Source organism: Pleurodeles waltl, chromosome 2_1, assembly GCF_031143425.1.
Source record: "Pleurodeles waltl isolate 20211129_DDA chromosome 2_1, aPleWal1.hap1.20221129, whole genome shotgun sequence".
NCBI lineage: Eukaryota > Metazoa > Chordata > Amphibia > Caudata > Salamandridae > Pleurodeles > Pleurodeles waltl.
Window position 1 is genome coordinate 822,899,917 of NC_090438.1, and position 26,987 is coordinate 822,926,903.

Here is a 26,987-nt window from a genome sequence, read left to right on the forward strand (position 1 = left end):
TACCGTGCATCCTTCCAACCACATATGTGCACTTATTTGCAGTTTACCCCAACATTTGCGTAAAGTGGGGATTTGCGCATGAATCAATTAAATGCTTTGCGCCTCTTACTCGGTGTCTGTTTCATAAAAATATAAGACACAAACGCTTGGAAGCCTCACGCAGTCCCTTCTCCGTGGAAAAGTAATATGTAGTGCTGTAGCCTTAATTTAGAGAAGGTCGGGGCTGTTGTGTACTAAAATGTTTGCAGCAGCTTTATTACCACAAATTCAATCGTAGTAATACTGCAGATTTGGTGTAAATATGGATTAACACGGATAAGCAGTTTTTGCATGTTTTCCTGCATTTAAAGATGCAATGTTTTCACCATCCTGTTGGCACGGATTTCCTGTGCACTTAAGTGGCCTTTGCACATTTCTTGATGCAGTAAAATTACTGCTCTCTAAACAGAACAAGCATTGACAAAGCAAATAATTTTCGCCTATGCAAGAACATTTGGCTTTCACAATATGTTTTAGCCATGTTGTTTACCAGCACGGCTGCTGTTTAGCATGACTAAATGTTAGTGGGGTAAAGGAGCATGGCACGGAGTGTTGTAAAGTGGAGTAGAGTAGAGTGTTACGGACTGGCGTAGAGTTGTGTAGAGTAGAGTTGAGTGGAGTGTTGTGGAGTATCATGGAGGGAATAAAGTATCATAGAGTGGAAGGGCATAGAGTGGAGTAAAGTTGAGTGGCATAGAGTGGAATAGAATGCCAGAGTGGTGTAGAGTGTCACAGAGTGGAGTGGCATAGAGTGTTGTGGAGTGGTGTGCAGAGCGGAGTAGTGTGGTGTAGAGGGTGTTGCGCAGAATGGCGTACAGCAGAGTAGATTGTCGTGGAGTGGCAATGCGTGGAGTAGTGTAGGAGAGTGGAATGACAAATAGTGAAGTAAAGTGTAGAGTAGAGTGGAACAGAGGAGAGTAAAGTAGCATGGAGTGGCATAGAGGGAGTTGCATTGAGAGCCATAGAGTGGAACATTGTTGTAGAGGTGAGTAAAGTGTTGTACAGTGGAGTAGCATAGAGTAGAGTGGAGTGGAGTGTCATAGAGTGGGGTAGAATTTAACAGAGCAGAGTGTCATAGAGTGGAGTATCGTAGAGTGTAGTAGTAGAGTGGAGTGTTGTAGACTGGCCTAGAGTGAGGCGGCGTATAGTACAGTGGTGCAGAGTAGATGGCATAGAATGCACTGGCGTACACTGCATTGGTTTTGGGTAAAGTGATGTACAGTGCACTGTAGTGCAGTGAAGTAGGGTAGAGTGACGCAGAGTGCAGTGGCATAGAGTAGAGTGATGCAGAGTGCAGTGGTGTGGGGTGTGGTGGTGCAGAACAGTTTAGAGCGGCATGGAGATATACAGACTGTAGTGGCGCGGAGTGCATTGAAGTAAAGTGCAGTAGAGCAGCATAGAGTTGAATGGTGCAGAGTAGAGTGCTGCGGTGTAGAGTGCAGTGGTGTGGGGTATGGTGGTGCAGAACAGATTAGAGCGGCATGGACTGATGCAGATTGTAGTGGCACAGAGTGCATTGGCGTAAAGTGCAGTAGAGTAGCATAGAGCATGGGTGGTGCAGAGTAGAGTGCTGCAGTGTAGAGTGCAGTGGCGAGTACAGTAGCGTAGCTTGCACTGGCACAGAGTAGAATGGTGCACAGTAGAGTGGTGCAGAGGTGTAGATTACAGTGGTGCAAAGTAGAATAGAGTGGCATAGGGTGCAGTGACTTGGCGTGCAATGGGGTAGCGTGGCATAGCGTGCAGTATAGATCAGTGGACCATAGTAGAGTAGTGTGAAGTTCAGTGGTGGAGAGTGCAGTATTGCAGAGTGGAGTGTCATAGAGTGCAGTGGTGTAGAGTGCAGTGGTGCAGAGTAGAGTGCTGCAGAGAGCAGTGGCATAGTGTACAGTGGAGTAGGGAAGAATAGAGTTCAGTTCAGTGGAGTGCACAGAGTACAGTGGTATAAAGAGTTGCAGAGTATAGTGGCATAGAGTGCAGTGATGCAGAGTAGTTGGTGTAGAATGCTGTGCTATAGAGTGCATTTGTTTTGAGTAAATAGGTGTTGAGTACATTGGCGTAGAGTGCAGTAGTTTAGAGTGGAGTGGCATAGAGGGCAGTGGTGTACAGTACAGTGGTGTAGAGTAGAGTACAGTGGTGCAGCGTAAAGTGCAGTGATGTGGTAGAGTAGCATAGAGTGCAGTGGCGTAGAGTAGCCTGTTTCTGAGTAGAGTGAAGTGTGTTAGCGTGGAGTGGTGCAGGGTAGACCAGAGTGGTGCAGGGTAGACTGCAATGGCATAGAGTAGAGGAGTACAGTGCAGTGTCCTAGAGTGGTGCAGATTAGAGTAGTCTATAGTGTATTGGCATAGAGTGGAATGGCACAGAGTGGGGTAGAATGACGTAAAGTGCATTGCCATAGAGAAGACTGTTTCAGAGAATGGAGTGTTGTACAGCAGAGTGGTGCAGGGTAGCATGGAGTGTCATAAAGTAGTGGTGTAGAGTGCACTGGCATAGAGTGAAGTGACAAAGTACAGTGTTGCAGCGCAGAGTGGCATAGAGTCGAGTGGTGCAGAGTAGAGTGCAGTGGGATAGAGTGTGGTGGCGCAGAGTAGAATTGTACAGAGTAGAGTGGCAGGGTTTGCAGTGTTGCAAGGTAGAGTGTCATAGAGTGCAGTGGTGTAGAGTAGAGTGGCATAAAATGCATTGGTGTAGAGTGCAGTGGCATAGAGTGGTGCAGAGTAAAGTGACAGAGTGAAAAGGTGTTGAGTAGAGTGGCATAGAGTCCAGTGGCAGATAGTGTTACAGAGTAGAGTATAGTGGCCTGCAGTGCACTCTTCAGAGCAGGATGGTGTAGAGCACAGTGGCATAGAGTGCATTGGTTTTGAGTAAAAAGGTGTAGAGTGCATTGGCAATGAGTACAGTGACATAAAGTGCAGTGGCGTAGAACAGCGTGGGGTGGAGTGGTGCAGGGTAGATTGCAATGGCATAGGGTGGGGTGGTGGAGTGGAATGGTGCAGAGTGGAATAGAGTAGCATACAGTGAAGTGGCGTACAGTAGATTGATTCAGAGTAGAGTGCCATGTCTTAAAGTGCAATGTCACAGAGTGTAGTGGTGCAGAGTAGATTAGAGTGGCTTAGAGTGGATTGGCGTAGAGTGGAATGATGCACAGTAGTGTGGTGCAGAGTGTAGTGGCGTACAGTGCATTGGTGTAGAGTGGAGGAGAGTGGCGTAGAGTAGATGTGTTGTAGAATAGATTGCATAGTGGCATAGAGTCCAGTAGTGCAGAGAAGAGTGGCATAGAGTGCAGTGTTGCAGAGAAGAGTGATGTAGAGTGAAGTGGCATAGAGTAAAGTATGCAGAGTAAAGTATGCAGAATGGAGTGGGATAGAGTGGAGTGATGGAGAGTGCAGTGGCATAGAGAGCACTGGCAGAGAGTGACGTAGAGGACAGAGGTGAAGAGTATAATGCAGTGGTGTAGAGTGGAGTGGAAGAGAGTGCAGTGTTGCAGAGTAGACTGTTGTAGAGTGCTGTGATATAGTAGAGTAGTGTAGAGTACATTGGCATGGAATGCAGTGGCATAGAGTGGTGCAGAGTAGAGTGGTGAAGAGTGCATTGGTTTTGAGTAAAGTGGTGTAGAGGGAATTGTCATTGAGTGCAGTGGCATAGAGTGCTGTGGCGTAGAATAGAGTGGAATGGAGTGGTGCAGGGTAGATTGCAATGGCATAGTGTGGCGTGCAATGGCACAGAGTAGAATAGAGCATTGTACAGTGAAGTGGCATAGAGTAGATTGATTCAGAGTAGAGCGCCATGTCTTAGAGTGCAATGTCGTAGAGTGCAGTGGTGCAGAGTGGCTTAGAGTGGACTGGCGTTGAATAAAGCGATGCACAGTAGTGTGGTGTAGAGTGTAGTGGGTGCAGTGCATTAACATAGAGTGCAGGAGAATGGTATACAGTAGAGTGGTGCAGAGTAGAGTGCAGTGGCATAGAGTTCAGTGGTGCAGAGAAGAGTGGCACAGAGTGCTGTGTTACAGAGAAGAGCGGTGTTGAGTGAAGTGGTGTAGAGTAAAGTGGTGAAGGGTAGAGTGGAGTGGTGCAGGGCAGAATGCAGTAGCATAGAGTAGAGTGATGCTGAGTGTAGTGGCATAGAGTGATATGGAGTACAATGGAGCAGAGTAGATTGCAGTGGTGAAGAGTGCAGTGGATGAGAGTGCAGTGTTGCACAGTAAACTGTTGTAGTGTGCAGTAGTGTATAGTAGAGTGGTGTAGACTACATTGTCTTGGAGTGCAGTGGGGTAGAGTGGTGCACAGTAGAGTGGCGTAGAGTGCAGCAACAGAGTGCATTGGTTTTGAGTAAAGTGGTGTAGAGTGCATTGGCGTTGAGAGTACAGTGGCATAGAATATAGTGGGGTGGAGTGGCGCAGGATAGATATATGGCAATGGCATAGAGTGGAGGTGTGTAGTGGAATTGCGCAGAGTGGAATAGAGTGGCATAGAGTGCAATGTCGTAGAATGCAGAGTAGATTAGAGTGGCATAGAGTGGATTGGTGCAGAGCGGAACAATGCACAGTAGTTTGGTGTAGAGTGGAGTGGTGTACAGTGCATTGGGGTAGAGTGCAGGAAAGTGGAGTAGAGTGGTGCAGAGTAGAGTGCTGTGGTATAGAGTCCAGTGGTGTGGAAAAGAGTGGCACAGAGTGCAGTGTTACAAAGAAGACTAGCGTACAGTGAAAAGGCATAGAGTAGAGTGGTGCAGAGTAGAGTGGAGTGGTGTAGGGCAGAGTGTAGTGGCATAGAATGGAGTAATGCAGAGTGTAGCTGTAGGAGGCTGGCCTGGCTTATAGTGGGTACCTTGTGGTACTTACACCCTGTGCCAGGTCCAGTTATCCCTTTTTAGTAGAATAGAGGTGTTTCTAGCAGCTTAGGCTGATAGAATGTAGTTATGGCAAAGCAGCTTAGGCTGAACTAGGAGACATGCAAAGCTCCTACTATATAACTTATATAGCACAATATCATAATAAAACACAATACTCAGAGTTACTAAAAATAAAGGTACTCTGACAATATGCCAAAAGTATCTCAGTGAGTACCCTCAGTTAGAAGGTAAGTAATATACACAAGTCATATGTACACAAACCCAAAACAGGTAAGTAATAGTAAGAAAAGTAATGCAAACAGTGTAGAATTACAATAGGATGCAATAGGTGAACATAGGTCTAGGGGCAGCACAAACCATATACTCCAAAAGTGGAATGCGAATCACAAATGGACCCCAGACCTATGGGATCTTGTAGAGGGTCGCTGGGACTGTAAGAAAACAGCCAGGGTGTCCAAGATACCCCACCCCAAGACCCTGAAAAGTAGGAGTAAAGTACTCCTACTATCCCAATAGGACACAATATCAGTCGTGATAGGGGGATTCTGCAAGAACCACAAACACCAGCAAAGCACTGAAGACGGATTCCTGGACCTGCAAGGCAAGGGGACCAAGTCCAAGAGTCACAATAGTGTCTAGGGGGGGCAGGAACCCAGGAAACCCCGGATGAAGGTGCAAGAAGTCTGCCTCCGGATGGAAGAAGCTTAGGATTCTGCAATAACGAAGAGAGCTAGGAACTTCTCCTTTGGATGGAAGATGTCCCACGGCGTGCTGGAGGTTGCAGAAATACCGCAAACAAGCCTTGCTAGCTGCAAGGGTCGCGTTAGAGGTTTTTGGATGCTGCTGGGGACCAGCAAGGACCAGGATGTCGCCCCTTGGAGGAGGAGACAGAGGGGGCGCTCAGCAACTCAGAGAGCCCCTGCAGAAGCAGGCAGCACCCGCAGACGTACTGGAGCAGACACTTAGAAGATTTGTGAACCGGAGCTGACTCAGAGTCACAAAGGAGGGTCCCACGACGTCGGAGTCCAACTCAGAGGGTTGAGCACTGCAGGACGGAGTGCTGGGGACCCAGGCTAGGCTGTGCACAAAGGAATCCTTGGAGAAGTGCACAGAAGCCAGAGCAGCTGCAAATCACGCAGTACACAGGTTTGCAGTCTAGCGTGGGAAGGCAAGGACTTACCTCCACCAAACTTGGACTGAAGGATCACTGGACTGTGAGGGTCACTTGGATAGAGTTCCTATGTTCCAGGGACCACGCTCGTCAGGATGAGAGGGGACGCAGAGGACCGGTGATGCAGTCTTTTGGTGCCTGCGTTAGCAGGGGGAAGATTCCGTTGACCCACGGGAGATTTCTTCTTGGCTTCGAGTGCAAGGTGAAGGCAGACAGCCCCCAGAGCAGGCACCATCAGGAAACAGTTGAGAAAGCCGGCAGGATGAGGCTACAAGGTTGCTGGTAGTCATCTTGCTACTTTGTTGCGGTTTTGCAGGCGTCCTGGAGCAGTCAGTGGTCGATCCTTGGCAGAAGTCAAAGAGGGAAGTGCAGAGGAACTCTGGTGAGCTCTTGCATTCGCTATGTGAAGAATACCCCAGAGGAGAGACCCTAAATAGCCAGAAAAGGAGATTTGGCTACCAAGAAAGGAGGATTGGCTACCAAGAGAGGTAAGAGCCTATCAGAGGGGGTCTCTGACGTCACCTGCTGGCACTGGCCACTCAGAGCAGTCCAGTGTGCCCCCAACACCTCTGAATCCAAGATGGCAGAGGTCTGGGACACACTGGAGGAGCTCTGGGCACCTCCCCTGGGAGGTACTGGTCAGGGGTGTGGTCACTCCCCTTTACTTTGTCCAGTTTCGCTCCAGAGCAGGGCTGGGGGATCCCTGAACCAGTGTAGACTGGCTTATGCAGAGATGGGCACCATCTGTGCCCATTAAAGCATTTCCAGAGGCTGGGGGAGGCTACTCCTCCCCAGCCCTTCACACCTTTTCCCAAAGGGAGAGGGTGTAACACCCTCTCTCAGAGGAAATCCTTTGTTCTGCCTTCATGGGCTGGGGCTGCCCAGGCCCCAGGAGGGCAGAATCCTATCTGAGGGATTGGCAGCAGCTGCAGTGGAACCCCGGAAAGGCAGTTTGGCAGTACCCGGGTTCTGTGCTAGAGACCCGGGGGATCATGGAATTCTCCCCCCAATACCAGAATGGTATTGGGGTGACAACTCCATGATCTTAGACATGTTACATGGCCATGTTCGGAGTTACCATTGTGACGCTACACATAGGTAGTAACCTATGTGTAGTGCACATGTGTAATGGTGTCCCTGCACTCACAAAGTTCACGGAATTTGCCCTGAACGATGTGGGGGCACCTTGGCTAGTGCCAGGGTGCCCACACACTGAGCAACTTGGCACCCAACCTTCACTAAGTGAGGGTTAGACATATAGGTGACTTCTAAGTTACTTATGTGCAGTGAAAAATGGCTATGAAATAACGTGGACGTTATTTCACTCAGGCTACTGTGGCAGTCCTGTGTAAGAATTGTCTGAGCTCCTTATGGGTGACAAAAGAAATGCTGCAGCCCATAGGGATCTTTTGGAACCCCAATACCCTGGGTACCTAAGTACCATACACAAGGGAATTATATGGGTGTACCAGTGTGCCAATGAGAATTGGTAAAATTAGTCACAAGCCTGCAGTGACAATTTTAAAAGCAGAGAGAGCATAAACACTGAGGTTCTAGATAGCAGAGCCTCCGTGATACAGTTAGGCACCACACAGGGAACACATATAGGCCACAAACATATGAGCACTGGGGTCCTGGCTAGCAGGATCCCAGTGACACATATCAAACACACTGACAACATAGGGTTTTCACTATGAGCACTATGCCCTGGCTAGCAGGATCCCAGTGAGACAGTAAAAACACCCTGACATATACTCACAAACAGGCCAAAAGTGGGGGTGATAAGGCTAGAAAGAGGCTACCTTCCTACAGTAGTTGCGTTGAGTGCACTAGCATAGAGTGACGAAAAGTACAGTTGTGCAGAGTAGATTACAGCAGTGTTGCAGAGTAGACTGTTCTAGAGTGAAGTGGTGTATAGTAGAATGGCGCAGAGTACACTGGCATGGAGTGCAGTGGCATAGAGTGCATTGGTTTTGAGTAGAGTGGTGTAGAGTGCAATGGCATTGAGTGCAGTGGCATAGAGTACAGTGGCATAGAATAGAGTGGGTGTGGAGTGGGGTATGGTAGATTGCAATGGCATAGGGTGGACTGGTGTAGTGAAATGGCAGAGTGGCTTGGAGTGAAGTGGCGTAGAGTAGATTGGTTCAGAGTAGAGTACCATGTCTTAGAGTTCAGTGTCATAGAGTGTAGTGGTGCAGAGTAGATTAAAGTGGTTATAGTGGATTGACATAAAGTGGAGTGATGCTGAGTAGTGTGGCATAGAGTATAGGGGCGTAAAGTGCACTGGTGTAGAGTGTAGGAAAGTGGAGTAGGGTAGAGTGGTGCAGAGTAGAGCACAGTGGCATAAAGTCCAGTGATAAAGAGAGGAGTGTCATAGAGTGCAGTGCTGCAGAGAAGAATGGCGTAGAGTGAATTAGCATAGAGTAGAGTAGTGCAGTGGATAGTAGATTGGTGGAGGGCAGAGTGTAGTGGCATGGAGTGTAGTGTTGCAGAATGTGGTGGCGCTGAGTACACTGCCATAGAGAGACGTAGAGTACAGTGGTGCAGAGTAGAGTGCAGTGACGTAGAGTGCGGTGGAAGAGAAAGTGCAGTGTTGCAAAGTAGGCTGTGGTAGAGTGCAGTGGTGTATAGTACATTGGCATGGAGTACAGTGGTGTAGAGCCATGCAGAGTAGAGTGGAGTAGAGTGGAGTGGGGTAGAGTGCAGTGCAGTGTAGTGACATAAAGTACAATGATGTAGAGTGCAGTGGTGAAAAGTGCTGTAAAGGAGATTTTAGTGGCATGGAGTGTAGTGGCACAGAGTAGACTGGTGTAAAGTGCAGTGGCATGGAGTGCATTGATTTTGAGTAAAGTGGTGTAAAAGCATAGGTGTAGGGTGCAGTGATGCAGAATAGAATGGAGTGGTGCAGAGCATAGTGGAGTGAGCGTTAAGTGGAATGGCACAGAGTGCAGTGGCGTAAAGTAAATTGTTTCAGAGTGGGGTGGGGTGGTGCACAGTAGAGTACTGTGGCATAAAGTATAGTGGCATAGAGTGCAGACGATATTAGAGTGACGTAGAATGGATTGGTATGAAGTGCACTAGCAGAGAGTGGACTGGTACAGAGAAGAGTGCATTGGCATAGAATGCAGTGGCATAGAGTGTAGTGTTGCAGAGTAGAGTAGTATACAGTGGATCAGCGCAAGGGTGCAGTGGTATAGAGTGCAGTGACGAAGTGCAATGGTGCATGGTAGAGTAGTTTGGGATAGAGTGCATTGGCATAGAATAGAGTGATGAAGAGTTGAGAGGCGTAGGGTGAAGTGGTGTAGAGTGGGGGGAGTGGTGCAGAGTAGAGTACAGTGAGGCAGTGTGGAGTGGAGAGGTGTACTGTGGAGTGGAGTAGAGTGGAGTGAGGTACTGGTGTGGTAGCACGCTAACATTACAGACAACACATCTTCAATTGAAATGACTATTGCATTTGCATAGACATACAGTTTTACTCATAAAAGTATATTGCGGACAAATGATAATGTGTGGAAATGTCATCATCTAGTGTATTGGTTTGTTTTGATAATATTAGAATATTTGTTTCCAACACACTTCAGAATTAGCAAAAAATTTGCTTAATTTTGGCTTTTCTAATTGTGATATATTCTGACATGTCAGCACAGTTCATTTACAGACATTTACATTTTGTTTTGTGCTAGCAAAAAAAAAATAACATCATACAATCCTTCCTCAAGCACACCCCCAGTAGCCAGCATGACTACCACTTTGAAGTCAGGGAAAGAAAAGTAAACACCAAGCTCCCTGGAAGACACAAACTGACATTTGACCCCTATTTCTGAATGCACAGCAAGTGTGACAAGATAAGAACAAGATTGAAAGGCTGGTTTACAAAAATCCATTACGTGTGGAAGAACACAGTAAATAGGGTTTGGGCAATGGAAGGACAAACTCAAGTTGAACAACCTAAAACAAATAGAGCCAGCAAATAGAAAGCAATCTAATGTGAGTTACAAACCACAGAGCCAATGGTAAGCAATGAGACAAGTACATTCCCAGAGAAGATTTCCGAATGTCCCCAAGATGTTGTTAGCAAACCAGACAGCTGTGCTGTCTGGTAGGCTTTAACCAAAAAACAGTATTAAATGAGTGCAAATAGAGAATCAGTGTGGTTTAGTAGAACACCATAATCATGTCACACACCAAGAAATGGCAGAGTGGCTGAGACAGAGGCTAAGATTAAATGAAGGAACCCTTCCATCACCTTGTGGTTTTATTATGTGGCCCTGACCCTTTACGGAGCAACAATTTCTAGCCTGTAAACTTAAGTCTCAATTTTAACCGGTCAACGTAGGCCCGAGAACTGACAGTCTTGTCCTTAGACACACAAATTATAGCTGTATTGTCTGCATGATTCTATCAAATTAAACTCCTCAGGAAAAGTCTCACAGAAAAAGTCTGTGTTTCGGGCTATGGTAGGTGCATCTTTCATCTTTTACTGGAGCTACTACATCAATGCCTTCTATTATGCCTTTCCCAGATGTTCATCACTGTCAGGTCCTCCTGCTGGTATTCCTTGGGGACTGCACATCCCCATATTATCAACTACAGGATGTATATTACATGTACACGACCATATACTGTGGTCACAGCTGAGATGGCACCTGCTGCTTGGGGTTAGCATGTGTTCTTGTCTATGATGATGTCCCACGCCAGTGGACTGTTCTAGATGGTACCTGTGGCTTTCATGAGGCATCTACAAGTGCACAACTGTTCTTAAAACAAACACTGGCCTTTTCCAGTGTCCTCAGAACAGGCTCAGTATTCAGGATCTTAGCTGAGTCTGCAATGTGCATCCCGAATAATGACTGTTTGATTCTGGCTAGTTTTGAATGGCCAGTTGTACAATGTGGTGAGAGTGAGGCACCCTAGTGCCCAACAATTACACAGAGTGCAAAGCAGTGCAGGACCACAGGAGTGGACTCTATCAAAGTCAGTGTCATAGCCTGCACAAGCTCATATTAATGTACTGGCACCTGCCAACAGTGAAGCATATCAGGCCACTGTCTCATTCCCAGCACCTAAAGATTTCCTAGCTTGAGATCAAGATCGCTTTAGTATGTGAGAGAGGGAAAAGCTGCCAACTGTGACAAAGGACAGAAGGGGTGAGTAACTGTAAGTGTACAAATACTGCACTGTGTACATCCATGGTCCTGTAAATTTAAATGTGTGGTGTTTATATGGTGCAAACCTAGCTATGAAGCAACGGAGAGTTGTTCATTATGTAGGGGTTGTCCGGAGACGATTCACAAGAGCATGTACATCAAGTGGGGATTACACAAATACATTTCAAATTTTTAGGCACAGGAAGATTAAGCGTTTTGCCCAGAATCACACAATCCTGAGTCAAGCGCCATGGCCGGGATTCAAATCTAGGTCCTCTAGTTTTAAAGGCAGCAGCTCTATCCAGTAGGCCATATCTCCTCGGACGAGCTACACCCTCTGACCCAGGGCTCTAGATATGGCTGGGTGCCTTGATGCATCTGGCCTTGCTGCTTCGGGGGAGGACTGGGGTGAAAGAATGACCCAGGCACAAACTAGGGAAGCACAGTATGCTGAAGTGGTTGGGTGCTGAAGGGGTTGGGGGCTATGCTCCTGACCAAAGCACCAGCTCACTACAGGGGTTTCAGTAATTGCACTTCTGCACCAGGTAAAACACCCACCAGAGTCTACATGCCTAGACGTCGAGAGTTTGGAGAGGCACATTTCTAAGTCTGGAAGATGTAGACAATGTTATTACAGACACGGAGACACTAGGTCACTCAGAATTGCATTATCAAGTGGCACTGTGCGTGTGTGTTGCTATAGTCATGACAGGTTTAATGTATGACTTTGTTCACAAGTTTTTTGTTTGAGATGAAGTGTCTTCAGACTTTCTTTTATTGCTGTTATTTTGTGCCCTGAATGTGCAGACTTGGGGATGAAGGGGGAACCCATTATCAAAGAAGGTCTGAGGGTTCTTTGCACTGGCTATCACATGACTGGGAGTCCACAACAATATGTGTGTATACGTTTTCTATGATACGATTGTGAGTGTACAGACATATCATGCTAGGGCCTCATTACTGAGGAGGTCACAACACATGCTCATCCTGGATTGTTGCGTATGTTTAGTCACTCTCAATCAAGTAGCTGTCTTGTCATTTTTGTTTGCCTACTTGGGTATTGGAGAGTGAACCAAGTTAGATGGGTCATTGTGTGACCTAGGCATATTGGACATTTAGGGGGTCATTCTGACTTTGGCGGGCGGCGGAGGCCGCCCGCCAAAGTCCCGCCGGCAGAATACCGCTGCGCGGTCAAAAGACCGCCGCGGTAATTCTGAGTTTCCCGCTGGGCTGGCGGGCGACCGCCAGAAGGCCGCCCGCCAGCCCAGTGGGAAACCCCCTTCCATGAGGATGCCGGCTCCGAATGGAGCTGGCGGAGTGGAAGGGGTGCGACGGGTGCAGTTGCACCCGTCACGATTTTCAGTGTCTGCGTGGCAGACACTGAAAATCTTGGTGGGGCCCTGTTAGGGGGCCCCTGCAGTGCCCATGCCATTGGCATAGGCACTGCAGGGGCCCCCAGGGGCCCCACGACACCCGTTACCGCCAGCCAGGTTCTGGCGGTCAAAACCACCAGAACAAGGCTGGCGGTAAGGGGGTCGGAATTCCCATGGCGGCGCTGCTTGCAGCGCCGCCATGGAGGATTCCCTTGGGCAGCGGGAAACCGGCGGTACACCGCCGGTTTCCCGTATCTGACCGCGGCTGTACTGCTGCGGTCAGAATGCCATGGGAGCACCGCCAGCCTGTTGGCGGTGCTCCCACGGTCGTTGGCCCTGGCGGTCCATGACCGCCAGGGTCAGAATGACCCCCTTAATGTCTGCGAATGATTCTCCCAATGTTGTTCTTTATTGTTGTTTGTAAAAAAGCGAGATGTCTACTATTCTGTGTGTCCCCATTTCTTCTACGGTTGAGCTGGTGCAGGGCGTGAATGATGGTGTCACAAAATGGTTTTTTTGTGTTGTTTATGTGTGTGTGTTATGGACCCGAGGCTAACACAAAGGCCTAAACGTAAATAAAGAAGTTACCCTCCCTTAACTGACTGGTTCTTTACTAATCCTTGAAGAAGATTCTTCAAGACTTTTAACATGCAACCAAATGAAAATGCAGCTTATTAATATTAACAAAAGACCACAAGGAGAGGCAAAGAACGGTGCAACCAGATGAAGACATTTCTTCATGGTTAAACCATAGAGGTATTAGAAGACCATGGGGTCTACCCAAAAGTGACAAAGGTGTGACCAAAGAAGACATATCTTCCTGATATAATAACAAATAATGTAATGGCATTGGGCCTATCAGGGTATTCAAAGTGCATTTTTCTGCCTTGTTCACTCAGAGTAACTTTATCCTTCCCCGGATCCACAGTTCTTCAGATAGGTTTCTTATTCTGGAATCACTTCTTTTGAATATGTGCTGCCATGGAAAGTATTGGTATGAATCCTTAAGAAATCTGATCAACACATCATTCACAATCAGTGATACGCACTCACTTGCCACAGCGGATGACTTTTTTAAATCTGCAACCGTGCTGACTGATCTAACTAACGGCCATACTACCAATGAAAAATGGTCAATACAGTTCAAATATTTTGTACCTTCCAAAAAACACTTTGTATGTCACAAAAGGTAGCATATTATTACGGAATGATGATGATTAGTCTACAGCTTCTTGAATGTTGACCAGAAATTATCTTCTTTGCATTGGCTGATCAGAGGTCTGGGAATACCCTTCATGAATGTTGGCCTGAAATTGTCTTCTTTATATTTTGCGTTGGGTGATCAGAAGCATGGGAATCCTGCCTATCAACTAACATATGTAATTTACTTTCTTTTAATACTATCTTTTAAGTTTACATTGCAGCATGAAGTAATAGGTTACCACAGAATATGTATGCTTGCTTGTTTAAAAATGCAGCCAGAGACTTTCACTGAGCTTGGCAGGACAAAACACTGTTTGCATCAAAAATATCCCATGCAATGTTCAGATGTTGTATTTCTGTCCAGATCCTCCCCCCCTTATAGATGTTTTTTTACTTCCTAGTGCTGTCATTACGTGTTGCAGTGCATACTTCACAATTAATATGTTAATATGTTGTGTGAAACTATTTGAAAAACTCACGAAATAAAAAAAAAGCAACATAATTGATGAAAAGCTCTGCATGTGCCTATAAATCAGCTTCGTGTCAATAGTTACATAGGTTTATCAGAGAATTATTTTTGGATACGATGTGTGCATTTAAGATCTGTAAAGAAGCGAAACTCACCAAATTGCTCCAATACGTACAGAGAAGAAAAGAGGGAAAAAGACAGTCAGCAAGGTATAGTTAACAGAAATGCAGGGCAGAAAATTAGAAGCAAACAGTAACAGATGAAAAAAATAAAAACGACAGCAGAGGGTGTCAGTTCGATTAGAGCATGCAGTAAGAGCAAGAAGTTAGTGGAAGATGATCACTAGTTGAGGACTCCTTATTCTAGTGGGAATTTACTGCCCTTCTATGAACGGAACTTTACTAGAAACTGAATTCTATCTGATACTTTGCACTCCATCATATCACCTTTCAAATAAAAAGTAACTGAAAGGCAAGCCCATGATCCACTATACTATTGATAGAGCGAATTTTCTCCTTTTGCAAATTAAATGCATTTAACTGAAGAGTGTTAATTTCAATGCTGAGCAAAATACACATAATAAACGCAAAACTTTGTAGTAGGTTATCATATTTAGGCATTAAAAGCACACACATGAATTAACATAATAATGTATTGACTTAAACTAGCCTAATAGCTGATGCCAAATTGAATGTCAAATGTACACATTAGGTATAAGAGCCCTGTTTAAAACTGTTGTTTTGCACTAGATGTTTTTCTCTTTCCTACTGCAGATGTTGTAATTTTCTAGACGCCTTCTGTTAGCTACTGAATAGGCATTTTTTATGTATTAGACAACTGATAGTGAGGTTCTCACTGGGAAAGAGGAGATGCGAGGAAATGCAACTGATGAGAAGAACTGTCTGAATCACAAGATTTGATCAAAGTAACAAACCAAGCACCTAGTCCCACAGCTCATTGTTAAAACATGAGAAAATGGAGAGTTCACCTGCTCCCAGCGTAGGCTGGAGACTGGTTGGTTTGCAGGAGAAGGGAAAGATTCCACCGACCTACCAGAGAACTCTGCTCAGCCAACCTCACCATGGTCCACGTCCCCCCCATCTGTCCTGAACGCTTCAGAGGCCGCTCCTTCTCCCACCTGGAACAACCTCCCCTTCCACCTGCGCACCTCCCCTTCCCTGAAGGACTTAAGAAAGCAGCTCAAGACTTGGCTCCCCGACTTCCATCATCAGTCTGTCAAGGCTCACAGCATCCCTCCAGCACCTGGAGACCTCCCAGGGTGATACGTTTGTGCTCTACAAGAACCTTTGATTGATTGATTGAAAGATACATTTGTAGCCATTAATGTTTTGATTGATTTATATTAGAGAGAGACTCTACTTTTCTGAGAGTCCTTTTCCTTCACAAACCTTAGACGGGGTACAGAGGCTTGCTGCAAAGCTTAGGAGACAGACCCTAGAGATTTCTACTGACTTACTGCTGAGAATACTTTTCCACTTCTGCTCATTTGTACTGCTTGAGTGTTAAGGTTTCATGCCTATGCATTCCATTTCTCTCATCAAAGCCCTTATTTTGAGTTTCTGAAACTAACACCTTTCCTTACCATTTATTGATGATTTTTACTCTTTTATGCCAAAACCTTATTGTTTAGATTTGGGATCATTATGGAACACGTTTGTTGCATTTTCTCTATATTATTTATAATTCTAACTAATGTAGTATTTATCTCATCGTGAAATACCAATTTATGGAACATCAGAATTTGTAACAATGATGACTAAACTTAATACTTACTAAATTATACGTTTGATTTGAATTATGTGTTAAAAAAAAATCTCTAAACTCACAATAAATCTCTTTGCTGCTTTCTGTGAAGCCCCAGTTGGACTTCGCTGTCCATGATAACTGATGTAAATGAGTGCTCCTTAGCATCTCCCCTTGTCGACTAACAAAGGTCCATACGAACCATGGCAGTGGTTATTTAATGATTAGACTTGACGAGACTGAGATACAAGAATCCCTGATCTGGTACTATCTATTGGGGAAAGTGGGCATCTGGTAAATTCAAGATTAGATTACCATCACTTCTGCTCAACAAGGAAGGAAATCATCACTAAAGGCAGAGTTTGGAGCTGAGCTAGCTTCCGTCAAAGAAGAGACACATTCCTACCTTTGTAGCTCAGCAATCAGCAGTTTTGAGGTAGCTGTAGGGACATTTTCCCTATCCATGAATATATGTGTGAGTTTGCTTAGAGGCTATGTGCTCGTGGAGCTTCAAGAGGTGCCAGAGTTTCATTATGGTTCTTTGGTGATCATGACTTTAGTGATCAGAGGTGCACATGGAGTCAGGGTGAAGTATAAAAGGACCACCTACCCAGATTATAAGTGCATAAATTGTTGAGTTAGTTAAGGCACACGTAGCTGAATATCTGAGACTTCTGTTGCAAATCTACATAATGAGATAGATCCATGTTCAGAAACTAGCGGTGTTTGCTGAGATTCAGGTAATTTGGGAATATCTTGAATGGTGAAAGGCATGTGTGTGACTGTGTGTGCTTGTGCAAATGGGTGAGATCATCAAGCCTGAATACTGGTTTGAGGGACTGACCCCGGGTCAAATGTGGAGAGTGTACGAGATTTTTCCATTAATTGAACCACATGCCTAAGTTTCTTAGGTGGGTGTACTTCTAATCTCATGGGAAGGTGAAGGGAGTAGCATCAGCATGGTGTGTTACAAGAAAGATGGTAAGTTACATGAATCTTCTATAGTAGCTAAGACAGTTAGGTATTCAGTGTGGTGACTGAGAGGGGGTGCTAAGTAGGATTCCTTCTGAAAGTCTCTTGAATGAGAAGGACGTCTCTGGGAGGTTGGACCAGACCCTTTGGTCTGGAAAGGGTAGCCCTAGGCTGCATCTAACTACCAGTGTGCAGATTCCTCAGGGGACTCTTTGCACATATTAGACACAGTCAGGTACAAAAGCATTTAGTTTATCAGTTAAAGGATACAAGTAGTATTTTTACACCACAAGAAGGATAATCTCCCTAGCTGGCCTTCTTGTCTAGATTTGCCTGCTCTTTCTCACTAAACTCAGAAGTATTCGGTATAAGATTGCAGCAAAGAGTTGCACTGCTGGGACACAGGAACACAAATACACAAGTAAAAGCACACGCACACAAAAATACTAAACCCATACCTTAGTTAGGCTTACCTCGACCCACTCATTTTGGTCTTAGTAGTTAGCACTGCCTTTTCTACTTGACTCCATTATTTGAGTCCACGCTGTTACTAACAAACACAGGAAGGAATTTAAATTAGGGGGAATCCAATGATACATAACATTTCCTCACAGGGGCTCCAACTGTACTTTACCAAGGAGAAAGAAACCCTTTAGGAGAAGGTGTTTGTCATGTCACCACGATCTGTATCAGCAGCCATCTTGGCAAACCTTTCTTCCAGCTTTCAAACTGAACCAATCTCAAAAGACAATCAGTGTTTGCTTTTCTAATACAATCCTTCAAGACAGGTTGCTAATACTGTTTATTATATGCTTTCCATACAGTTACTTCTTTCTCCCCCACCACCATACTCCACCAGTATTTTCCCCTTTTTTGCACTTTCGCAGTGACAAAATAGACATAATTCTAAAACAAATCCATAAACCTAATTTCCTATCTTTTGTATACGTACAGCATCCCAGGTGATAGGAAGCTTACTTCAAATTAAACACCCATGAGCTCTTCTTTGGTTCATCATTTGGATTTCTCCTTCTGACTACAAACGCCAACTGATATGGAGGCGCCTGCTCTGAATTAATCAGTTAAATCACTATGGATATTAGTCAATCAGCAATCTAGGTGCTTATTAAAGTTTCTATTACCAACTGTGTGATTGGCAAAAACACTGAGTTACCCAGTCCTTTACTTAAGACAGATCAATCTTTCTGCTGCCAAACCCTACCCCTCTTGAGGAAGTATTAGGACCCACTGTGGCTCTATACATTGGCTCAGGAGATTAGATGGGAGGACAATTATAGGGTCATTCCTAATCAGATGCTAATGTCTGAGTGTGGACCTGACCTCTACGTGTTCCCTATTGTAGGTGGTAAAGAACCTGTGTTCTATGTTCTGAGCTGTTTTCCTCTTATTAATCTCAAATAGAGCTTTCTGTCTCTTATGTCTTGCTCTAATCGATTTTGCCTTTAGAATGTTTTCAGTGTATCCTCTTGCCTTGAACCTAACTAATATCTGTTCATCTGTTTGTTGATATTCCTCATCTGTACTACATATTCTCCAGGCTTCACAACATTCTCTAATTGGAATGCTTTTAATTAGAGACATTAGATGAAAATTCTGGGCATGCAAAATGCTATTACCTGCAGTTGGTCTTCAATATAGTGTTATAACCAATATGCAATCTTCCACTCACACTAAACCATCAAAAAATTATATTTATTTGTCGCTCATCTTGCTAGTAAAAGACAAATTGTTACTATTTAGTTCTTCCACAAACTCATAAACTAAATAGCTTCTGTTTAAGGTCTTTTCTACAGTACAAATAAATCACTGATAAATCATACCCATAATGTGATACTATCCACTTATCTCTCCATTTTAATGCTCCTGACCACCTGCTCCTCCCACTAGCCCATATGCAGGTTAGCATAGCTGGAGACTATGTAGCAGACACTGGCATCTGATTAGGAATAGCCCTATAATTGGATAAGAGCTCTCTGAGCGTCTGTTCATGAGTTTTAGAGGGGCCAAATCCATGAGGGATCATTTAGTCAGAAGTGACATCAAAAGCAAAGGGAAGGCAACTTGATTCACAACCACTGAGGGCTTTGTAAAATGTAATAAATGCAAGGCATGCCAGCATGGAGTCAACATTAGTAATTTCAAAACACCTTTAAATAAGAACATCAAAGTCAGAGGAAGATTGACATGTAAAGGCAAATATGTAGTATACTTGTTAACTTGCCCTTGACCAAAGGTATATGTGGGTAGCACCATATTACCTGTGCATAAAAAAATCTTGCAGCGTATAAGGAAGATGAAAAAATCATGTCTCTCGCTGATCAGTTGCCAGACCCCTTTGGAAAGTACAATGAAGGGGATTAGTCCTTATTAAAATAAAGTGGTATAGCACGGATGCCCATGGATTTAATAAGAGGGGATAGAGAAAGAGAGTTCAAGAGACGGGAGACATGTTTAATTTTAGAGACGGATAGTACAAACCCCATCGCCTCAACATAGACTAATAAAATACACATTTTTAGGTGAAACACTGCTATGAACCTGGCTAGGAAGCAGTTTTCATTGGTACAATGTATGTGTAAATGTTTTTAATAAAATAACCTGTGTGAGGCAGAGAACATTTTTTAACTGTTTAGTAGAGCGATGCTTAAGGAGGAAAGTAATCTTCAGCAACATGATGAGTGGTCTTGTGTATTTTTATTTTAGATGACATCCTCGCATGACCAATCCCTAATCATAGTCCACTGAGATAGAATGAAGAGATTGAATTGGGTGCTCTCAGATATAGAATGCAATGAGTCAAAGCGGAAGATGGATATACCACTAATGAATTTGGACAATGATGAGCAAAGTGATGATTCAGATGAGATGAACATTTTTGTATGAATTCTTGAGTGTGTTTATTTTTGCAAATGATAAATTTAGGCTATGAATTTTTAATTAATTTCTCGATGCTGCACTTCCACAGAACCAACTCATGAATTAATGGATTAACATACCGTATTTTTAATTATGTGAAGGTTAACCTGTGCATGTCAGAGATGAATTACACAGATTTATCTGCATTGTGCTAGCAACAAAAGAAACTATTCCACAAAGCAATTACTGATTATATTTGAGACCTAGAACAAGTGATGTTTTAAATTAATGAATTATTGAATTAATATTTATTTTAATCGTATTCTAATAGCATTCCATTGATGATTTGCATATTGCATTAACTTTTTGTATCATACATAAAGGTGAATCTTATCATGTTACAAGACCAAGACCATTCTGTGCATAGTTATGTGTGTCCAGTGCTTGAAATGGAAAAATTAAAGTGCCGGTACTCTGTGCCAGAGTACCTGCTTGTTCCTGAGAAGTGCCGGTACTCTCCTATTAAAAGTATTACGTTTTTCTTGAAATGTGCCGGTACTCTCCCTCTCAAAATAAAAAAGTGCCGGTACTCAGTACCGGACAGTACCGGCCCATTTAAAGCACTGTGTGTGTCCTTTCGTACAGTGTATTTAATACATGAATCAAAATGGTGGCCTACAGCGTGACCAAGGTTGCTGTGAGCAGCCGAAACGCATTAACATGTAACTTCAGCCTAAACAGATATGTGGAAGCAGCAACTGAAGTACCAGTCTCATTCCTACGCAGGAAAGGGGATTGTGATATTTTTACAAACCAGGCACTGTTTGCTGTGCAACACTAGTGTTTTGGAGCATGGCGGCAACCACAGTTATATATATATATATATATATATATATATATATATATATATATAGTAACGCTCATGCTGTGTTTACATTAGTAGTGCCTACCACACACCCATCATCCACAGCATATGTCATAACAAATGTACCACCATTCCGTCACATTAATAATCACCACATCAAACTAGAAAGGTGAAAGGCTTAATGAGCCATCAGTGACGCATCATTTGGCAAATAGGTGGAATACACAATTCAGCAGCACGTGCATTCCTTGTGATATTTTAAAAGGCTAGAAACATGTGTTGATGAAGAATTGCTATTTTTGTCTAGGACAATTAAATCTGTATTCTAAATTAACAAAAAGGAGTGTCTAAGGCGATAAATACTAGCTACAAAGTTGCATCTACAATGCACAAGGCATATACAATAAAAGAAGTTTCATTAGGTATCACCTCAATAAATAGCGCCTCAGTAGTAGTAGAAAATTAAATTGCTCCTGAAACTGTATGAAGAGGTATGCAGGTGCCTATATTTCAATATTTTATCTGTAAGTATATAAACGTTTTGTACTGAAGGAGTTGTAATATTACTGAATATAATGGTGACATGAATTTCACATAAAAAAGATGAATCAAGCCTTAGTTAATTAGTCTTATTCAGTGTATCAAAAATAATGAGGATACTAGTATGAAAAATTTAAAAAACATTCACATTATCAAGTAAAACATTACGTTGAAAGCCACTGGTCCTGTAAGATGCAACGTTAAATATCCTGAATGGATATTAGGAAGGGATGCCCTTAACACACCCTTGCTTAATAACGAATTGCAAACCCAATGTGAGATTCGGTAGAAGGTTACCAAATCCCAAAACAGGGTTTGTACATCCAAAATGCTTTTTTTTTTGCAGTCACAAACGTCCCAATTCTGCTGTTTGCAAGCACACAAAAAAGCTATGTACATCTAGCCCCAAGATCCATTAAACTGAAAAGATAGTTATTAATCTCTTTCAGTTTGAGAAGTAAGCCAGTGGGTATTTTGGAGTCTTGCCCCATGCTAAAATGTCCCTTTTTTTGGTGACCTCTACATTTATTGCCAACTCAGGAAATATCACCTGGAACTTTGGAGTATGGTAAATTGATGCACGGAAGGAAATAGTTTGTTCCAATCAAGGATCAACAAAATGGCCTTTTAAGCGCATCCAAGATATAAATGGCATGTACATATATGTGGTGTTATGTGTGGGATTGCACTAATGATATTTCTGAAGTACTGCAGAGTATTAAAGAAACTGATAGTAGCAATCACTGTGAATGCCACTTGGTATTGGGAGTTATTGATCTGTAAAGGAATAAACTCAACCCTGTTCACCTTATTTCTATGAGGCCAATAGTCTGCTGGTACTGGATAACCACACACCCCAGACCAATTCCATTGGTAAAATAAGCCTCTATGGAACTCAGCGACCACTATGAAACTCCCAAAAAATGTTTTATTTGTGATCTTTGAAGAATTTACTCATCTATGTGCCACGCAGGTGCAGTGAGTGTATACACAAGAAAAGTTGTTGTTGAGGCATGTTTACTTTTAGCAAACTATTGAAAACATCTCTCATTGTAAATCCTGAATGCACAAGTTTCCAGATTAGACTTGCTGTGGCACCTTTCAGGACTGAATTCCATTGCCTACTATTCCTCATCCCTGTTCTCCTCCAAAAGAGTGGCATGTTCTGCACTAAACCCCAAGCTCTCTGAAAAGTGCACTGACATCACACATTACCCAAATAACAAAGTTTTGTCACTAGATTAATGAAATACTGTAAATAGGAAGTGCTGATCAAAGGTGTTCTCGATATATACTCACCCAGAAAAATCAGTGGAGAGAATCCCATAATGAAATATGTAGACTCGGCTAATCTGGCAGAGCGTGAGGTATCCCATAGCTGCCACAAAGGAGTACCTAAGCCAGAAATAAATAAGCACATCAGTCTGGCACATATTAGCTAAGCAGCATCATTTATAGTTGAAATTCTTTGAACTTGAGTATCAATGAATCTTTGGATAAATAAAAATTGTATCTCATTTGCACTGCTATGATCACTTTCAGGCAACAGGCCTTATGTGGCTTTGGTATGCTGCTTCTCTGCATCTTAAGAAGAAGAATTCACCTTCGGTAACTCCTTATCTGGTAGAGACATATTCTAGTTGCAGATTCCTTACCTTTTGAATTCCCCCCAGGCATCAGTCTGGATTCGGAGATTTTTCTCAAGCATTACCTGTGCATGCGTCAGGTAGAGTTGGTCGTGTGCGCCGGATATGACGTCGTGGGACCTGTATAGGAGCCACCTTGGCACGCTGACGTAATGTACTTTTCACGACTTTCAATGATAGAAGCACAGAGCCATGTAGTACACTGACCACTGATGCATCAAAACTAGGGCCCTCAAAGAGAAGCGCCTGTCCCCAGACACCAGTTCGCAGAGTGAGGAGGATGGGTGGGTAAGTAAGAAATCTGCAACTAGAATATGTCTCTACCAGATAAGGCATTACTGAAGGTAAGTAACTTGTTCATATGATAGAGACTTCCAGTTGCAGATTCCTTGCCTTTTGAATAGATAACCTGGAGGTGGGTCTGCAAACCAAGATCATACTACAAAACCCTGCAGGACTGAATGGGCAAAGTACCCATCCTTTCATACCTGACCGTCCAGGCAATAATGTTTGGTGAATGTATGCAAGAATGCCCACAATGCTGCCTGACAGATGTCCAGGAGTGGAACTCTGCGTGCTAACGCAGTGGTTGCTCTGGAACAATGAACGCACAAGCCCCCTGGGGGTTGATTTTTAGCCGATGTGTAGCACATTGTAATGCGGAGAACGACTCATCTAGCGATAGTTCTCCTCCGCTCTGCACTACCCGACCTCTCTTCACACTCACACACCCAACAAAGAGTGTATCATCTTTCGGAACTCTTTGGTATGATCAAGATAGATACCAATGCTCTTTTTGGGTCCACGCAATAGGTTCTCTCCTCTTCCTAAGAAGGATGAGGGGGTGCACAAAAAGTAGGCAAGGTGATGGTTTGGCCTACATGGAAAGGCATAACCACTTTTAGAAGAAAGGAGGCTCTTCTGCGAAGCACCACTTTGTCAGGATAGATGGTAAGGTAGGGTGGCTTAGATGACGAAGCCTGCAGATCGCTCACCCTACAGGCAGAGGTAATGGCCACAAGGAAGTCTGTCTTGAGTGTCAAATGCCTGAGAGGACAATTATGAAGTGGCTCAAAGGTAGCACACATAGGAATGTTAAAATCAAATTCAAATACCATTGAGTGCATGATAAATGGTCTAGGAGGAAACATGTGGGGAAGAGCCTTTAGGAACCTTCTCACAATCAATTAAACAAGGAGGGTTGATCTGGTAGTCTCAGGAAGACAGAGATAGCAGACAAGTAACCTTTGAGGGTGCCCAAAGCAGAACCCTGCTGGTCCAAAGAAAGTACGAACAAGAGAAACTCAGAAAAAGGGGCAGAAAGGGGGTCTACAGACGGCCTGGGCAGAGTTCGAGGAGTTCTGCTGTGCGAAACTCTGCGAAGCTAAGACATAACTCTGCCGCACTAGATGGAGTTTCGCAGAGTGCGGTAAGTCGTGCTGCTCGCACAAGAGCAGCACAATGTGCAGCACAAGAGGGCAATCCTTCTTTTTGTCACTTGAGTAGATGTTCTACTAGAATGGCAGCTTCCTCAAAGCTAGCAGCAGGTTTCTCAGAGGGAGCGGTAGCGAGTAGCGATCTGCCGCAACCGTCGCGTTGAGTAATTTCGCTAGGAGGTGGCCTATTATTTGATTTTTCTCATCTCGCGCTTAACAACCTACGGTTGGTGAGTGAGAGGAAAAAAAAACAGTCCACCCACTCCGTGAACTTCGCCGGCGGATCAGAATTCACTGCCCACCCCTACTACAGACTTGTCTGTGCACCACGCCACAAATTTCTTCCATCAACAGGTGTATGCTGTTTTGGTGGAGAGACGCCTGGCTGCCAAGATGACGTAACAGACTTCGGGTGGAAGGTCAAACACTATCAACTGCTGCCGCTCAATCTCCATGCAAGAAGACAGAGACCGGACAGGTTTGGGCAGGGAACCCTCCCCTGCTGCTGCGAAAGAAGATCCTCTTGAAGTGACAGGATCAATGGCCATGCTCAATAGCTCAGCATACCAGACTCTTCATGACCTGTCCAGAGTCACAAGGATCACTCGGGCCCAGTCGTTCTTGATCTTTTTGAGAACTCTGGCCCGAAGTGGTATTGGCTAAAAGGCATATAGAAGGCTTGAGCTCTACTTGAGATGAAAAGCGTTGCCAAGCGAGTGCCTACTTGGAAACGCCAAAGCACAGAACTGCTTACATTGCGTGTTCTCTGCAGAGGCGAACAGATCTAACCAAGGCTCTCCCCACTTCTGAAAGAGACCTTGCGCCACGTCCGGATAGAAGCGCCATTCGTCATCGACCATTCATTGTCGGCTGAGTTTGTCCGCTCTGACATTCAAAGAGCCCACCAGATGTTGAACCACCAGGCAATTGCCCTGATGTTCCAGCCATGTTCAGAAGCGCAGAGCCTCCTGACCTTAGTTTCATCTGTCACATCTGCAACAGCCTGGGAGAGAATGGCCCGGGCCTCCACTGGGACCTGTGGCAACACTTGCGCAACCCTGTCCCATGAAGATTGGGCGTTATGGCCCAAACGCATGCTGGTCCCACAGACCGCACTGCCAGGCTGGAGGAAGAAAACATCTTCTTCCCAAGGTGATCCAGCCTCTTGGGACTGCGGAAGGGAAAGTGCCATGGGATGTGGAGGCTTGGACAACCAAGCTCTCAAGAGTTGGGTGTTGTGTCAGGAACACTGGGTTGTTCGGTGCAGGGCTATGGCGGCGGGCTATTGTCCTGTTCATAGGAACCTCATGGCTGGTTTGGACAAGGTCCTTAGCAGGACATCAGTGAGGGCTCCATCAAAGGGCAAGAGAGATTCAGAGATGGAAGCCACAGGTTGAAGCACCTCCGTCAGGAGGTTAGTCCTGACTGCCACTGAAGGCAGCTCGAGGCCCAAGACCGCGCTCCTCACCACCACTGACTAGGATGCCCCCTCCTCTGTAGCCATGGTAGGGTGAGAAATCATGCCAGTGTCAGCCAAAGTGTCCAGACCAGTGGGTTCAACCAGGTCCACAGCCCAGTCCATAGGGTCATCAAGCAGGTATTTTAAAAGGTCCAGTGACCCCTCCAAACTCTCACCGTACCCAAACCCTTAAGAGTAAGGGTCAGGATCCAACCTAGGGAGCAAGGTCCCGGCTAAAGTTGGAATCGACGTTGCACGATGCATCCAGCTCCATGTCGGCAATGATAGTGGGATCGATGCCAACATTGAGCATGGGAGGTGTCGGGAGCGTTGACATCAGAACCGTAATCAGGGAAGGTCGAGATGACACGACTGATGCTGGATCGGATCCGGGAACGGATCTCTGCTGCCCTCCGAAGCCGAGGCTGAAGCCGCCAGTGCGGAACCCGAGGGGGCTCCTGCCGACCCCACGGGGCCCGAAGGCACTTTATTGGGGTCGGACTGCCCAAAGATGAGGTGCATGGCCTTGTAGAGCTCACGTATATGGGTAAGGGTGACTCCGGCTCCCGGAAACTCAAGGAGGAGCCGAACCAGAAGTAGGCTCTAAGGACGAGGTCTAGAGCATCAATACTCCTTTTCCCAAGTCAAGTCAGTCGACAGATGTGACAAAGACAAAGAAAGCTTGCTTTTCTTCGACTTCTTCTTATGTTTATCAAAACTTCCCGAGAAGTTGAGCAACAAAGAGTGGGAGCTTAGGGACCAGTCTCAAGTCCTTCTGCTCGACTGAGACCGGGAGCGGCGCGGAGCTGAGCGCCGGGCCACAAGTTGCTTTTGGGACCACTCACTCAAAGTTTTCAGGTTCATGGCACAGCACTCAGAGCACAACTTCGGGGCGTGGTCCCACTCCAAACACCAAAAACACACAAGGAGGGAATCCGTCACGGACGTCTTCCAATGACAGGAGTCGCAAGGCTTGAATCCGGTTTTCCATGATGACATTTCAACGCATCAGAATGTCAAAAGTCGAAAAGTCCAGTCAAAAAATGACTGTAGGTGTAGCTCTTCTTCAGATCAGCGTGAAGGCTGGCGTGGAAAGAAAATTACTGACCTAAGCATGCCAGGGTGGAGCTTATATAGGTATCACGGCATCATATTCGACACGCACAATGCCGACGATAGAC

At 44.8% G+C, this 26,987-nt stretch overlaps 1 protein-coding gene across 1 annotated transcript in view; it reads right to left on the minus strand.

Moving 5' to 3' along the window:
• MBOAT1 (membrane bound O-acyltransferase domain containing 1) overlaps positions 1-26,987 on the minus strand; it is a 359,954-nt gene that overhangs the window by 121,349 nt on the left and 211,618 nt on the right. The window contains exon 4 of the mRNA XM_069218765.1: positions 22,565-22,660. Coding sequence (XP_069074866.1) covers positions 22,565-22,660 — 96 coding nt within the window. The remainder of the gene's footprint in view (positions 1-22,564; positions 22,661-26,987) is intronic.